Source organism: Streptopelia decaocto, assembly GCF_964273445.1.
Source record: "Streptopelia decaocto genome assembly, chromosome: 16".
NCBI lineage: Eukaryota > Metazoa > Chordata > Aves > Columbiformes > Columbidae > Streptopelia > Streptopelia decaocto.
The window spans coordinates 10,883,492-10,900,444 of record NC_138671.1 but is presented as its reverse complement, the minus strand read 5'-3'; the positions used below and the strand labels follow the sequence as shown (position 1 = coordinate 10,900,444).

The following is a 16,953-nucleotide window of genomic DNA, read 5'->3' as shown; positions in this document are numbered from 1 at the left end:
AATACCTTTTCTCCTTCATGCTGTGACTTTGAGGATTATTTATCTGAGAGAGAAGCTTCCTTCTTGTTGCATGGCTCCATCACTTCTATAATAGCCTTTGTAGAGATACCTGGCTGAAAGGTTTTGAAATGCCAGTTGACTTGGAAATCCCAAACCAAATGGATCCCCCTGTCCACATGCTCATCTACCCTTTTGAAGGTTTCTGTGGTGATTCACCTGTAAGGCTGACTTGACTTCAATGGAATACTTCCTTTGGAAGGATACAAACCACCTGTCCTCAACTCCCCATACCAGCTCTATCCCAAGAGGCGTTATGCATGGGGGGTTGGTCTGGTGCTCACTGGGAATTCAGAAGCCACGGCTGTGACAGGGAGCTCAAGCCCTTTGAGCACTGCCCCGACAGGCGATGATTGAGACTGAATCTGATGGCTTTTTACCCCACCTCTCAAGTCGTCATTGTCAGTTCATGTGAAGCTCTGCTCAGGCCCAGATTCAAGCTGGAATTTGTCTGCCCAGGTTCCTTGTTGCTTTTTCTGCACATTGAATGGAAAACCAGCAGGCTAGACTGGAAAAGCCAGCTACCAATGACCACAACTGTGTTTGCCTTCCACTGATGGGCTACTGCAGCTGCCTCTCTTCTGCTTGCTGTCTGCTCTGAGCTCCCTTGCCACAGGCTGGTGGGAAGGCTCCTGGTTGAGACGCTGAACAGCATTGAACAGTTGGGCTTTCTCATCAGGAAAGAAAGATTCTGCCAAGCAGGGTTTTGTTTCAGAGGGCAGTGTGCCAGAGACTCAGCTTTTGTGGACAACTGATCTACTCTACGTGTATTAAAGGCATTGTCACAGATATGTCACTACTCTTCTCCAGTTTTAGTTGAAAGGGAGGTGAAATTCTTCATGGTGAATTAGGTGGCAAACAGCAGTAGCATGACGTTGGCAGACAAAGGTAGTAAACCATAGCCATGCCCAAAAGCTCATTATGACATAGACCTAACCAGTAAAATAAAAACTAACGAATACTGGTGCTCATGGTGCCTATGCAAAGGAATCTACAGTCTTTATTGTCTAGACATTGACAGAATTACAATGACTAATTACAGAAGAAAGTGACTAAGAGGTGCACATTTTGTGCATCCCTCAGGTCACTTCAGTGCCTCATGACATCCTTACTCTTCCTCTTCTATCTTCTTGCCATGAAACTCCCGGCTCTTCACTCGGAGCTTGTTGACCTGCGACTCTGCAATGTCAGCCCGCTCCTCGGCTTCCTCCAGCTCGTGCTGGATCTTGCGGAACTTGGAGAGGTTGACATTGGACAGTTCCTCCTGTGTGGGGAGAGGGAGTTGTTGATGAGGAGCCCAGGGCAGGGCTTTCACTCCTGCTGCAGCTCAGCCCCACATGGCGGTGGGACTTCTCAAGGGAAAGGCCCAGAGCTCCATTCCCCACCAACTGCTGCTTGCATGTAAGACTCACACAGACCTTCTCCTCCTCCCTTTTTCAAGACCCCACTAGGACAAGCTTCACCAGTACTTTGTCACTCCTGAGGAGCTAATTCATCACTTTGGTGTGTCATTTGGGTCTTTATTCTGCCACTATTTGCTGCCCAACTATCAGTGCACTTTATTAGGTTGACAACCTGAAGCATTCTGTTGTTTGAGAACAAAGATGGTGAATTTCACAGTCAGCGGATGTGGCCCCTGGGTTTGTTTATTCTGACCTCCTGTATAAAACAGGATGCAGAACTTCCCCACCTCATCCATGATCACAGGGTGCCCAGAACTCAGCAAGCCCCTTGACACCATAGTGAAATGGTGTGACCAAACTATTGCGTCTGGATCGTTTCTCTCATGCTTCTCTCCTTGTGTTCATACTCATCTCAATGGGAGAGCTGTCCTGATGGAAGGTGGCTCTCACCCATTCTCCCAGAAATACTTACAGCCTCCTCAGCTTGTCTCTTGTAGGATTTCACCTTCATTTGAAGTTTGTCCACCAGATCCTGGAGCCTGAGAACATTCTTACGGTCTTCCTCCGACTAAGGCAGATGACAAACAAGAGAGAGAATGGATTATTTGCTTCCCACCACTCAAAGTTATCAATTCTCCTTGGGGAGGGGACGTGAAAAATTTGGCTTGCAGTGAGAAGACTCTGTCAGTTCAAAGAGACCTCCTGCCTTACCTGGTAGGTCAGCTCCTTCACCCTCCTCTCGTACTTGCGCACACCCTTCACGGCTTCAGCGCTGCGCTTCTGCTCAGCATCAACCTCCCCTTCCAGCTCCCGCACCTGCAAGGACAAGCCCATCCTTGGAGCTTCCCTGATGGCTGCTTATGTGACATGTTCACTCATGTACAAATAGCAGCCCTACGCACTCTGGCCTCCAGCTTCTGGATTTGCTTCTTGCCTCCCTTCAGGGCCAACTGCTCAGCCTCGTCCAGACGGTGCTGCAGGTCCTTCACCGTCTGGTCCAGGTTCTTCTTCATCCTCTCCAGGTGGGCGCTGGTGTCCTGCTCCTTCTTCAGCTCTTCTGCCATCATGGCTGCCTGATGAGAGCAAAGGGTCAAGTCCATTTGGGGGCTGGACACCGTTTGAAGGAGAACACATCCAGCATCAGCAATGAAAGGAGACCCCGACTCACATCTGTGATGGCCTTCTTGGCTTTCTCTTCAGCGTTGCGGGCTTCCTGGATCGTATCCTCCATTTCACTCTGAATGTGGGTAATGTCTGTTTCCAGCTTCTTCTTGGTGTTGATCAAGCTGGTGTTCTGTGTAACAGGAAACATGTGGTTTCTACTGTTAGACCTAATGCCTCCACTTGAAGAGCTAAAAGTGTGTGTAAGGGTTATGAAAGTCTTTAATGCAAGAGTTCTCTTTAGAGCTACAGCACCAAAGCAGATATGGGTGGCTGCCTAGACTGGCCATAACATCACATGTCTTATCAAGTGTTCATATAGTAATCACTTACAAGGTGCATAGCAATCTCACTCTTTGTTATACTTTTTTGAGGGGATTAATTACCAGTTGAGTGCCTGACCTGGGTATGGAGGAGCTGCACACGTTCCGTGGCATCCAGAAGCTCCTGCTCCGCCAGTTTCCTCGAACGCTCCGTCTGCTCCAGAGCTGCCCGTAGCTCCTCAACTTCAGCCTGCAACAGGTTTGCTCTGCGCTCCACCATGGCCACCTGCTCCTTCAGGTCCTCCTGTGTCCTGATAGCATCATCCAAGTGTATCTGGGTATCCTGAGAAAGAGACAAGAGAAATTGCAGGGTGCCACTGTGTTCTTGGGTGCCAAAACTATTAGGGATGTCTTCTGTCATTCACTAGCTTTGCTGAACAAACCTTGAGCACTCCCTGGGTGTTTCTCAGGTTCTTTTGTGCCTCTGCAGCCACGCGGTTGGCATGGCTCAGCTGGATCTCCATTTCATTCAGGTCTCCCTCCATCTTCTTCTTCAGCCGCAGGGCTTCATTCCTGCTCCTGATCTCAGCATCCAGGGTGCCCTGCATGGACTCCACAATTCTGAGGTGGTTTCTCTTCAGCTGGTCAATCTCCTCATCTTTCTCTGCTATCTTCCTGTCAATCTCCGACTTCACCTGGTTCAGCTCAAGCTGGAGGCGCAGGATCTTCCCCTCTTCATGTTCCAGGGAGGCCTGGACAAAGTCACCACGAACAGTGAGTTAAAGCATTGCTTGCTTCCCAAGTCATCACTTGAGCAGTACTTGAGCTCTGCAGATAACTACTCCCACACTTTCCATCTGGACACCTTCTCTCAGCACCCTATGTACCTCAGCTTCCTCCAGGGAGGCTTGGAGTTCAGATTTCTCCTGCTCAACCTGCTTCTTGACTTTCTCCAGCTCATGAATCGCCTTTCCTCCCTCTGCAATCTGCTCCGTGAGGTCGGAAATCTCCTCTGTGGGAACAAACACCAATGGCATGGTCAGGCACAGAGCACAACGGGAAGGGCCCTGTCACACCAAGGTGACAGACATCCCTGCCCACCTGCAGGCAACGACCCATGTGCAGCGGTGCGTAGTGCTGGACAGGAGAAAGCCCTGCCAGGAGCAGAGGGCCGGGCACTTACGCTGCAAGTTCTTGTTCTCCCGCTTCAGTGTTTCCAGGTGGTCCAAGGACTCCTCATAGGCATTCTTCATCTTAAAGAGCTCCGTGCTGAGAGATCGAGCCTCTTTCTGGGAGGCTTCCAGCTCAGCCTGTGTCTCCTCGTACTTCTGCTTCCATTCTGCCAGGATCTGAAGAGAAACCAGGTGTGAGTTTGGATGTGGCCATCAGGAGGGGATGCTCTGCCCAGGAACCCCACGTCTGGAGCCCAAAAGACCTTGTCAAAGTTCTTCTGCTTCTTATCCAGAGCTGCGCAGGCAGCATTTGTTCGCTCCACATCAATCATCAGGTCCTCCACTTCATTCTGCAGCCTCTGCTTTGTCTTTTCCAGGGAAGCACATTTAGCATTCACAGCTTCAACATGTTCCTCTGCATCTTGCAGGCGCTGTGCCAGCTTCTTCCTGGCAGGAGATCAGCACAGCTCCAGGTTAGAGCTTAGGGGTCTACCACATCTGTGTCCTGACACCTTCTGAGTATCTGGCCTGTCCTAGCTGGTCTAGTTCAAGGGCTCCATTTCTGTTTCCAATCTTCCCTTTTTCCACAACATGCTTTTCCTCTCCCTTCCCCTCTCTCCTTACACAAAAAAGATGATCTATTCCTGCCTTGGTCCCACCACTGTCCTAACCCAAACTTAGAGACTCCGATTTCCCTTGACAGCCTCAGTCTTCTCCAGCCATTCAACATCCCACTTCCCACATACTTGGCCTCCTCCAGCTCCTCCGTGCGCTGAATAGCGTCAGTCTCGTATTTGGTTCTCCACTGGGCCACTTCGCTGTTGGCCTTGGACAGCGCACGCTGCAGCTCCCCCTTGGCTTCCTGCTCCTCCTCATATTGTTCCCGGAGCAAGTCACAGTCGTGGCGAGCAGACTGCAGGGCGTGGGCCAGGGCGTTCTTGGCCTGTGGGAACATGGGGATTGGTAACCTGGATACTTGTCTTGAGATGATGCTTGACAGTGACACTATCAAGAAATTACGAATGAAACTCAAATTAAGCAAATGCAAAGCTGGGAGCTACTGGAGCCATTATCCATGTGTGCTGGCGGATCACATGTCTTAGTGACAGTGGCTCTGGGAACAGTCGTCTAGTGTTACTACATATGTTTCTGTATCCAGCTTTAGAGAGCATCGACAGATTCTCACGAAAGCCTTTTTAATGACTACTTCCACCATCAAACTCATGACACTTCCCTTCCTCAGTAGCCTATGAGTTGGCGTATGTTCATTACTTCAGTACTACACATGTCTGGGTAAAGAATATTGAACCAGTCTGGATCAGACATGATTCTCCAGATACTTTTAGGGGAGATGTAGACTGTGTACAGCAGGGTGCTTGCAGACCTTTATTTCTTCTTCTAGATGTCTCTTGAGTTCCTCAATCTGTTGGGTAAAGCCTTGCTTGCCCCTGGACAGCTGAGAAATCAGAGCATCCTTTTCCTCCACCTGGCGTGAAAATTCACCTGGGAAGAGGAAATTGAAGAAAGGCAACTAGACTAGTAATACTGTGACAGTTTCTGCCTGTAAATGCATTTGATCAGGAGTGGCCTGGAGAGGTTTTACCACTTGTCACACTGAACCCTGCAGTGCAGGTTGCTCAATTCTACCTCAGGAATGAGGATATCTCACCTGATTCTGTCTGCAGACGAGCTCTTTGAGTATTGAGGTCGTTGATCATGCGCTGATTCTGTTCCTCCTTTGTTTTAATCTCACTCAGCTGGTCTTCCAGAGTGCGGCACATCTTCTCCAGATTTGCCTAGGTAGAAACCACAAGGAAAAAAAGGAGATCGACACCTGCACTCATTATTCTAACAGCAGGGATATTTTTAATGAGAATGTGGCTGGTAGATGTAGGTTATGGGCCAGACCTTGGCCCCATGAACATTCTCTGCTCCAGTTCCATACCTTGGCCTTGGAGACAGACTCCATGTTACTGGCCAAGTCATCAATCTCCATCTTCAGCTCGCTCTTCTCCTTCTCCAGCTTCTGCTTCACTCGCTGCAGGTTGTCGATCTGCTCCCCAAGCTCAGCTGTGCTGTCCGCGTGCTTCTTGCGCAGGGCGGCAGCCGTGGCTTCGTGCTGCAGCGTGGCCTCTTCCAGGTCACGACGCATCTTCTGAAACTCTGCCTCACGCTTCTTGTTCATCTCAATCTGAGCTGCCGTAGCCCCTCCTGCTTCTTCCAGGCGCTCGCTGATCTCCTCCAGCTCCCTGGAGAGGTCAGCACGATGCTTCTCGGCTTTTGCCCGAGAGGTTCGCTCGGCCTCAATTTCCTCCTCCAGTTCCTCAATACGGGCCTGTGGAACATTAGGGACCCTTCACACCCAGTCCTTCCTCCTACCTGATGTCTTTCCAAAGTTCAGAAAGGAATGAACAGAGACTTGCCTGAAGCTCCTTGATCTTCTTCTGTAATTGCATGCCCATTGCTTGCTCATCCTCAATTTTGCTCTGGATCTGGCTGATTTCAAAGTCTTTCCTGTGGGCAAATCAAAACATGTTAGAGATCAGGGAAAAAAGGCAAGCACAACCAGCCCAGCACTCCGGTGTCCCACAGCCAGACTTACTTCTTCAGTTTTTCATCCAGCTGCTGCTTATCATTTTCCAAGTCCATTATGGTGTCTTGGGCCAGCTTCAGGTCTCCTTCCAGTTTCCTCTTAGCTCTCTCAAGGTCCATGCGCAGTTTCTTCTCTTGCTCCAGGGAGCCTTCCAGCTAAAAAGAACGAGACCCTCAGCTCATGACCAGTCAGGTCTAACTCCATACCTGTCCTGTTCTTGCTGGATGGCCGTGTGCTCACATCATCCACTTGCTGCTCCAGCTTGGTCTTGGCTTTGGTCAGCGTGTTGACTTTGTCCTCTTCTACTTGCAGGTCATCCAGTGTCTGCTGATGGGCCTCTTGGAGGGCTTTCTTCTCTTTTGTCAGCTTAGCAATGGTCTCGTCCAGGGCTGCCATCTCCTCTGTCAGGTTTTTCACCTGTTGATTTTAAGAAAGTGCTGAAAGTCTGTGTAGATGACTTGAATGCTGATACAGTGATCTTTTCACTTTGCAGTCCTTAACCAGGAGCTTGTTTTTTATTTGGACTGCCTAGCTTCACCACTCTGATGCTCCAAACCTCACTTTGTTTTGAGGGTACCAGGCTGACATGGGAAGCATCTGTCCCCTCATCCTTTATTGGACTCCCCGTGTGTGTACCTTGTTTTCAGTGGCATGTTTTTCCTTCTCCACTTTGGCCAAAGTTAACTCGAGATCATCAATATCTTTCTTCAACTCTGAACATTCATCCTCCAGTTTCCTCTTCTTGGCTGTCAGCTCAGCATTAATTTCTTCCTCATCCTCGGCCCTTTCAGTCACCTCCTTAATTTTGGCTTCCAGCTGGATTTTGGTTTTGATGAGCTGGTCACATCTTTCCTCAGCATCAGCCAAACTATCTGCTTCCTGGTGGAGAGACACAGATTTTAGGGGTTGTAATGTTTTGAAGTTTCTCTGCTCTGTCTTTTTTATCCCTGAGTAGGCACGCGTTCATACAGGACCGACCGTGGCCTTCCACTCCAGAAACTGGGAGATCTTGCCACGTGTCTATTGGGAAACCTGTTTATCTGCTATCAACATTGATTCCAAATTTTTTGTGTCTCTTCAAATTGTCTCACAGAGAGTGTAGCTATGAGATATCTCATGCACTCACAAACACAGCACAACACAAGAGTGGTCACTTCAATTACTAGTTTCAGCAGGAACAAAGGCTTGGAGTCCTTTTTCCTGACAGGAAAAGTACTTAGTAGCTTTTTAATTGTCTCATTGAGAACCTTATAAGATTTGGGAAATGAAGGCTTTTGCAACTTTGGAGAATAATTTATTCGAGAAAGAAATTTACATATTTATAACCTTTCTACATGCATTGAAATTGCTGAAAGACCAGCAGTGTCTTTGCCTTTGCTATCAGTCACCTCTGTGCCTTCTTTCCAGCCCATGCTGAGCATTTACAGTGCTAACTAGTTGATCACTTCATTTGGTGTGAAGAAACTGCCTTTTCCTAATTGAGTTTGAATGGGAAGTATCCATGTTTCTGAAAGTAATCCTGGCTTCCCTAGTGTAGCTGTAAATAGTGTATCCTTCTGAGCTTTGCCTTGACTCTGTTAGACAGATACATGGTGATGAATGTTAAGTAGGTGGAGATATTTCCCTTCAGTTCAGAGCTCTCTGCTGTGGGTTACTTGTTGCCCGGTGTTACGTGGCTCTTTTTTCAGGCAGCAGGAATGCCGGGTCTCGTGTGGGGCAGCCACGAGACTCACCATGCCCCTGCCAGTGCCTGTTTACGCAGTGTTAGAGTGTGCGATTTAGAACGTTTTCTACTACACATTATTCAGACTCCTGTGAGTCCCTGCTCAGGCTGAGAAGCGTTCTGGCTGTGTGACATTACTTTCCCAGGGAAAAATGAACAGTGATACTCACCGCCTGCACTTGGAGCTGCAGGTCATTTTTTTCCTGCAGTAGGGCCACCATTTTCTCCTCCAGCTCCTTCCTCTTTGCCTCTGACTTTGCAAGTTCTTCCTTGGTTTTCTCAAATTCTTCCTTCATATTGGCCATTTCCTTCTCCGATTCTGCGCTCTTCAGCAAGGGCTTGATCTTGAAGAACAACTTCATCCAGGGCCAGTGCTTCACATTCATGAATGCACGAACATTGTACTGGATACAGAAGATTGAGTCCCTGAAGAAAAATTCACATGAAGTAAAAGTCACATGGCTATTGCATACTGTGCTGGCAGTGAATTTAGACTCAATTAGCCAAGTAGTATGAGAACATGATATGTGAGTGAGAATTGTCTACCTCCTCTCCACCATTTTCCGATACTCCACTCTCATCAGGTAGCCCCTGCACCTGGCTTGTATCATGGTCATAATCTCTGCTAGTTTCTCGTCTCTCATCTCCTCCAGCAGACCTATCAGCCCAGCTTTGAAGAACACCTTGAGAAAGGGAACATTGTCACACATCAGTCTCAGGTAGTGCGTAACACAGGTACACAGTGATGGAACACAAGACTTGTTTCTACCTTAGTGTGACCAAATCTGTACTGGGTGTGGTCCACATCAATGGACCCAAGAAGCTTCTCTGAAGCCTTCTTGCTGTCCATGAACTGACCTTCTGGAATAGCACTTGCATTAAGCACTCTGTATCTGTAGGAGAAAGCAGAGCATGGAGAAATCCACGTTACTGAAACCTGCACTGAGGCAGAGCCTCACAGCCTCCTCAGCAACAGCTGACTGTCTGACTCAGTCACGTCATGTGTTAGGGACAGTGAAAGCACTTTTACCTTTGCTTGAAGTCAGCATACAGGACTCTGCTGGGGAATCCTTTCCTGCAAATTCGGATTCCTTCCAGCACGCCATTGCACCGCAGCTGATGCAGCACCAGCTCGTGTTCCATGGCACCTAAAAAATACCACCATTAGTGACTTCTCCATTGTTTGATACTCACCAGAAGAGCTTCTGGGACTTTTTTTTCCTCCTATTGAATCTGCTTACCTGGTGTTTTTGTTTCATTTGGGATGATGCATCGTACAAAATGGGGGTGAGTGCTGCGCAGATTTGTCATCAGCTTGTTTAAATTTTCCTGTGAGAGTATGAGATGAAGTTTAGATTCTAGCATGTAAACAGTGCATGCTTAGATAGGATGTGCATTTAAAAACTGGATCATTCATTGTCTTGAATTATCAGAAATGCATGCATATTTTGGTGTAGACTTTCTTCAATAAATATGAATGAGAGTCTACTCAGGGAATTACAGATCTGTCTTCTCACAGCAGTTCTACTCAATTCCTTTTCTATTTTGTAGATATTTTTAATTATGAGGTTGTGAATTTTCCCTTACCCGGAAAAGGGCTGAGACAGTCTGGAAGGATGAACCCTTCTTCTTGCCACCCTTCTTGCCACCACCACCAGCCTCTGCAAAATTGAAGAAAATGACCAGATGCTTCTAACATTGTCTTTGAGATTCCACTTTGTACAATACAAATGCACGGAAATGGATTTTACAGAGCTTACCTGCTTCCCCACCATAGTTCGCAAAGAGTAAGGCCAATGTCTTCAAGGATGATTTCTGGTACAACCCAATGACAGTTTCGTTCAGAGGGTCCTTGTTCTTCTCCAGCCAGCCAGTGATGTTGTAGTCCACCGTGCCAGCGTAGTGCACCAGGGAGAAGTGAGCCTCAGCCTTGCCTTTGGCAGGTTTGGGCTTCTGGAAGTTGTTGGACTTGCCCAGATGTTGGTCATAGAGCTTGTTCTTGAAAGAGGTGTCAGTTGCCTTGGGGAACATGCACTCCTCTTCCAGGATGGAGAAGATGCCCATGGGCTGGAAAGTACCACAAGAAGTGGTAGAGAAAGATGCTAATGATTGGAAGCACGTGCTATGAACATCAAAGGTAGCAGTGTGCTGCTGGAAGCATCTCAGCCTGCATAAGGCCCTATGTTTATCAGGAGTTATACAAAGTTAGGTAGCTTATTTCTGCCTTTTCTTACCTTCCTGCAGCATCTTATGGAACTTAAAGAATGTCTGTCTCATCCAGATTAGAATTGGGAGGAGAACTGGAGGATATTTATTTCCTAAATTTGTGTGTGGAGTTCTGATTTGAAGCTTCAGAGGAAAAAGGAAAGGAGACTGACTCCAGTTTGTTTTAAAGAAGTGTGTTGGTGCAAGTCCAGGCTATATTTCCCATGCTTGAAGAGCAGGCAATGAAGGATAATGACACAGATTTGCATTTCCTCATTCCTCTTTGCCAGACTGAAACTAATTTCAGTGCAAAATGTTTTGTTTAACTGGCATTGACTGTCTGACTGTGAGTTCTTTCTGAGCTGAATCTAGCTCAGAAACATCACCAAACTCCAAAATACATTGCACACTTGTAAGGAAAAGGTACCTTCTCAATGAGCTCAATGCAGGCAGCCAGGTCCATCCCAAAGTCAATGAACTCCCATTCAATTCCCTCCTTCTTGTACTCCTCCTGCTCCAGCACGAACATGTGGTGGTTGAAGAACTGTTGCAGTTTCTCATTGGTGAAGTTGATGCACAGCTGCTCAAAGCTGTTGAACTGCCCAAAGCAAGGAGAGGTTGTCAAGGTGTGGCAAACACCACAGGTGTTTGCTAGTGTTCTCCTGGTGCTGGTTGATCTTCCCCAGCTGAAACAACACTCCTAACCATACTGTAACAGCATCTGTTTCCTTAGCAGGACTTCTATTCTAAAATGTGCTGTCCATAAAGGATTTTATTATTATCACTTGTGAAATCAAGATATTGTAACACTTCTTTTTTTACTGTGTTACTCAAAAGCAGACCCATCAGTAACCTTAGCTGCAGCATTGTGTAGGTGTCCCATGTCTGACCTTCGGGAGAGTGGAAACCTTCTCAGTGACCCACCTGAGAATGTCCCTCGGATCAACAGGCCAGGGGTTTCTCTGCTGTGCCACTGAAGTCCTAACATCATGACTCCAGTCACAACACAGGAAACATGCTGTGAACTTTCCCATAGCACTGCCCTTGGCTCTCCCAAGAGCATCCACACCTTTGGCCCAGGTCCCTCTGAGCCTTAGTCCTAGACCTGTCTCTTTGTTTGCTAAGCCTAAGACATTTACAAGCTCGGAGACCTTTGAGACCATTTGTCAGAAAGCAGAGCTTTTTCTACCTGTTGACAATGTTAGAATCCAGGTGTTTGTTAGTAAGGCCATTTGAGGGTACTACTGCGACAGAGAAGAGGGAGAGGTTCTAGAAATCTGCAGATGAGGAGGATAAAACTCTGAATCTTCTTAAAAAGAAGTGTGTTTTGTAATCCTCATGACCCCTCCCTTGCCCTCCCTTGACCATGGTGCCAAGTGCTTGTTCCTTACATCAAAGATTTCAAAGCCAGCAATGTCCAGGACACCAATGAAGTACTGTCTGGGCTGCTTGGTATCCAGCTGTTGGTTGATGCGAATAACCATCCACAAGAACATCTTCTCAAAGACAGCTTTTGCCAGGGCACCTACTGCATTGTTCACCTAAAGCAGAAAAGAAAGGACTGCAGTTACATCCCAGAGTCAAAGAAGAATGCTCCAGCAGACCTGTTGGAAAAGTGGCTTTGCAGAGAAGTTCCTTGAAGTCCTCGTGGCAGAATTTTGACCGTGAGCCAGCAATGTGCTCTGTAGCCATGTAGGCAAATGGCATCCTGGGGTTCATTAGGAACAGTGTGGAGAGCAGATTGAGGGAGACTGTCCTCTCCCTGTACTCTGCCCTCATGAGGCCACAACTGAGGTACAATGAGAGAGTCCAGTGCAGGGCTACAAAGATGGTCAGGGAACTGGAACATCTTTCTTAGGAGGAAAAGCTGAAAGAGCTGTGTCTGTTCAGCCTGCAGAAAATATGACCGAGAGGGCATCTCATCAATGCTTACAAATATCTCCAGGGTGGGTGTCAAGATGATGGGACCAGACTCTTTTTTGTGGTGCCCAACGATAGCATAAGGGGCTACAGGAGCAGACTGAAACACAGGAGGTTACATCTGAGTATGAGGAGAAACTTCTTTCCTTTGGTGGTGTCAGAGCACAGGTACAGGCTGCCCAGAGCAGGTGTGGAGTCTCCTTCTCTGGAGACATTCAAACCTACCTGGACCGACCTGTGTGATCTGCTCTGGTGACTCTGCGTTAGCAGGGGTGTTGGACTGGGGGATCTACAGAGGCCCCTTCCAAACCCAATCACTCTGTGACTCTGTGAAGAGCTCGTTCAAGCCAAGGATTTTCAGCCTTCAGATTTTACCTGTGATACTGTTTGACCTTTGGTCACATATTCATTCCCAACTTTGACTCGGGGGTAACACAGGGCTTTGAGCAATTCAGCTGAGTTCAGGCCCATCAGGTAGGCAGCCTTGTCAGCCACTAGAGAGGGGGGGAAAGAGAGAGAAACATTTATTTTTGGATAATGTCTAGAATTTGGTCAGTGTGGACAGCCCTCCCATTCATGTTCTAGAAATGGAAAAGCACTGGTCTGCTCTCAAACAGAAGGTCTGGAAAGCAATCAGGAATCTAATGATGGCCTTCTTGGAAAGCAGGTGTTTGGAGAGAGATCCTGTGTTGAAGCTCGCCCTATCAGGCTGTGTGTATTTGAGGAGTATTCATCGGAAAAATTATGGTATTTCCCACAAGCAGGGAAGCACCTCTGCAATTAGACAGACAGTGAACAAAGGTGCTTTTCCTCAGCATTGTATGTGGCAACTCAGGCCAACAAAGGCCTCTCTTTAGAGGTTAACATATCATCTCCACAAGCAGAGAAGTTCTTTGAACAAGTCCATTGCTCATTCTGCTGGTACCTTCTGTGCCATCAGGCTCTGCCTGCTCCTCTCGTTGTTTCTGCTTGAACTTCAGATTCCCGTAGTGCATAACGGCCCCTGTCAGCTTGTAGATGGCAGTCTTTTCATCAGCGGTGAAGCCCAGGATGTCAATGGCACTCTGCAGTCAAAACAATCAAGTAAGAACATTGCCTAAAATCCTGAACAATCACAGCAAAAATATTTCTTTCAAGTACTTACATCTGTAGCCATCAGTTCCTCCTGGTCATCAATGCTGGGAACAGTGACCTCCCCTTGACTCACATAGTGGAAATCAAAAGGGTTGGTGGTAACAAGGAGCATGTCTAAAAGCAGGAAGAGGCAAGACACAGGTTTTGCCAAGCAGGTAATAGGGTGAACTGTTGCTCAGCAATCATCCTCAAAAAGTCATCATGATCCTTCCTACCAATTAGCTCCGGCTTCTTGTTGGACATGATCTGATAGAAGATGTGGTAGCTTCTTTCTGCAGGGAGCTGGAAAGTGACTCTGGACTTCTCCAGCAGATCTGGCAAGGAAGGCAGAAGAGTCAGGCACAGGAATGCACATGGAGGTGGGAATTTGGGGAGGAATGGGATCAGGCCAGGAGAGTCTCTTACAAGTTTCAATGTCTGCAGAAGCCAGTTTGCCTGTGGCTCCAAAGTGGATTCTGATGAATTTGCCCTGTTAAGGAGAAGCAGCAGCATTTCAGCCTGGATGGGCTCTTCTGACATCTCCTTTATGTGGGATACTGCCAGGGCCATCACTTGTCTTGGAAAGAGAGGGAGAGATTTTGTCCAAAGCAACAACTTACAAAGCGTGAGGAGTTGTCGTTCCTCACGGTCTTGGCGTTTCCAAAGGCCTCCAGCAGTGGGTTGGCGCTGATGATTTGATCCTCAAGCGTTCCCTGCGGGATGATAGATATTGCTGGTTATCCTTTCCAGAAATCATGTCAGGAACAGACAAAAGCTTTGATTCAAGCCAGCATCTATTAATTTACCTGCATTTTGCCGGGCTCTTCCTTCTTCTTCTCCCCACTGGCTGCAATTGTTGCAAAGTACTGGATGACACGCTTGGTGTTCACAGTCTTCCCTGCACCGGATTCTCCGCTGTCAAAGCAAAGAGAGAAGCAGAGAGCGTGTGGTCAGGCAGGAGATCCCCTGGCACCGGGCAGCCCCGCGGGGACCCAGCAGGGAGTGTACGTACGTGATCAGGATCGACTGGTTCTCGCGATCTGTGAGAGGCGGAAACAAAGATATTATAAATATGTATTCTAAATAGCCTGGATAAAAGATGACTTACAGAAATACTGCCATAAGACACAATACCCAAACAACAGTGTGTTATTGTTCAATTTTCATAGTATTCTCTTCTTACTGCTCTGAATACTACACTATAAAATACACTAATTAGGGAGAAACGAGGAAACAAGATGTATTTAAACAAAGGAAAATATACCTCTCGCTTAATCACGTTAAAAGTTTTCACTATATTTCTTCTTATTGCTTTCATCTATATTAATGAATGAAAAAGAAGAATGGTTTCTGAGGTGGAGGAGGAAGTATCAATTATACAAGCAGGTTTCACTCTAATGTCTAAGACTGCTTCCTCAGTTTTCATAAAACCACCACAGGAAGCCTTGGCTTCAATATTGAATCTCCCTTCCCTTTACATCAAATCTTATTTTCAGAACTCCATCCTAGTTACTTTCAGCCTTGCAAAGCAAATCATTCAAAGAACAATTGTCTCAACTAGGAAGAAAACAGAAAATTTGAAGTTTATCCAAATTTCTGTGAAGGGAAATCTGACAGTGTATTCAGTGATAAACCATATGCTCCCAAACATCCTGCTCAGTAAATTCTGACATTGATTGTTAGAAACATGATCTCAATTATAGTGTCCAGTAAAGAGAATTTTTCCAGCAATCAGAGAACATCCACCCTCCCAACACTATATAGCTGAACTATTTTGCAATTCAAAGTTTTTTTTTCTCTCACTCTGCAAGTGTTCACAGCTAAATAATTTTAAAGAAAACCAAACCACTCACCAGTCAGCATGAACTGATAGGCGTTGTCAGAGATGGAGAAGATGTGTGGAGGGGCCTCACTGCGCTTCTTGCCTCTGTAGGCCAACACCACCTCCGGGTTGTACACCGGCAGCCACTTGTAGGGGTTGACGGTGACGCAGAAGAGACCCGAGTAGGTCTGCGAGGAAGGGACACAGCACGTTGCCTTCCCCTGAGCCTGGCAGAGCAGTTCTCCCAGCTCCCCAAAGGAAGACTGCTGCTGGTACTTACATAGATCATCCAGGCTGCATAACGCTCTTTGAGGTTGTACAGCACAGCGGGTTCGTGGAGATGGGTCATCATGGCCATGTCCTCCACTTTATCGTACTTGGGAGGGTTCATGGAGAAGATTTGATCTTCCTTCACGGTCAGAGTCTGTCAAGAAAGAGAAACTGATATGTGTCAGCTAAGAGCCCAGAGTGGGAATTAAATTGTGTTCTCAAGCCTTGCATTTTCCTCACCTCTCCACCTTCAGTCTGGACAGTGACCTTCCCTGATTCCCTACTCTGGATTGTCCCTTTCACAAAGGATTCCTTGGGATGCACCACAAAGACAGATGACTTGGCATCAAAAGGCTTGTTCTGGGCCTCGATTCTCTCCTTTTCTGACTTTCGGAGGTAAGGAGCTGCCTCCCCAAAGGCAGCCATCTCAGCATCTGCAGAACTCATGTCTGCACTTTATTGAAGACACGTCAGCAGACAAGACTCTGGGAGAAAAGATACATAGCATCAGCAATCGTAATGTACTTTGTTTGCAAGGAGACCTTTTCTAATGATTCAAAATTAAAAATAACTTTCTATAAACTGCTGTTATTTATTTTGTGACACTGTACAAATCATAAATACAACAACAACAACAAAATTTGTATGTGTATAAAATATAGAAATGCCTTGAAAGCAGATGGAAAAACTTATTTAGAATCCAATTTCAGAGATAAGAATACACTGCATAATATACAATAAAGGGGGATGAGTAATTTCAATAAATCACTACACCCTGCACACTTACCTTGAAGCTTTTCTAGGAGACAGGGCAGAGCACTGCAGACACACTTTTATAGAGTCTGTTTGGCAGATGCTTTAGATTCCTACTCTTTCTTCGGTCAAAAAATTTTTTGGCAAACATTCTTTGGCAAAACATTGTCTGGCAAACTTAACTAAGGGCATAATTGTCATTTGATTTGACCAGATATATTTAGAAATGTTTTGTATCTTACCAACGATGTGAATGTATTGACTATAAATAATATGACAAGAGACTGAAGGAGAGAATCTCAATTAGTCAAGGCACTTAGAGAACTTGGATGTAGGACTTATGGATTCCATAGCTGCATTTCCAGTCATTTCCTCCTGCATGTCTGTTCTGCAACTCTTCCAGATGATTATGGAGATGACATTAATGCTTGATATTCTGGGGTTAATGAAGAAATGCATTACAGCAGGAGATAAACTGTGTGAATAATTGGAAACATT

General features: G+C 46.6%; 1 protein-coding gene across 1 annotated transcript; it reads right to left on the bottom strand.

Moving 5' to 3' along the window:
* Positions 1-1,025: 1,025 nt before the first annotated feature.
* LOC309447045 (myosin heavy chain, skeletal muscle, adult-like) lies at positions 1,026-16,188 on the bottom strand. Its single transcript, XM_082067305.1, has 38 exons — positions 15,943-16,188; positions 15,713-15,856; positions 15,464-15,620; positions 14,623-14,650; positions 14,417-14,525; positions 14,231-14,323; positions 14,037-14,100; positions 13,847-13,945; positions 13,642-13,745; positions 13,423-13,561; positions 12,873-12,991; positions 11,969-12,118; positions 11,005-11,175; positions 10,133-10,439; positions 9,960-10,033; positions 9,614-9,701; positions 9,403-9,520; positions 9,142-9,265; positions 8,919-9,055; positions 8,543-8,798; positions 7,286-7,528; positions 6,890-7,066; positions 6,659-6,804; positions 6,480-6,570; positions 6,002-6,391; positions 5,726-5,852; positions 5,441-5,559; positions 4,803-4,999; positions 4,320-4,503; positions 4,068-4,233; positions 3,772-3,896; positions 3,328-3,636; positions 3,024-3,227; positions 2,629-2,754; positions 2,363-2,533; positions 2,172-2,276; positions 1,933-2,028; positions 1,026-1,321 (listed from the first exon to the last, which is right to left on the bottom strand). The coding sequence occupies exons 1-38, from the start codon at positions 16,147-16,149 to the stop codon at positions 1,166-1,168; spliced, it is 5,820 nt and encodes a 1,939-aa protein (XP_081923431.1). The 5' UTR covers positions 16,150-16,188; the 3' UTR covers positions 1,026-1,165.
* Positions 16,189-16,953: the final 765 nt, after the last annotated feature.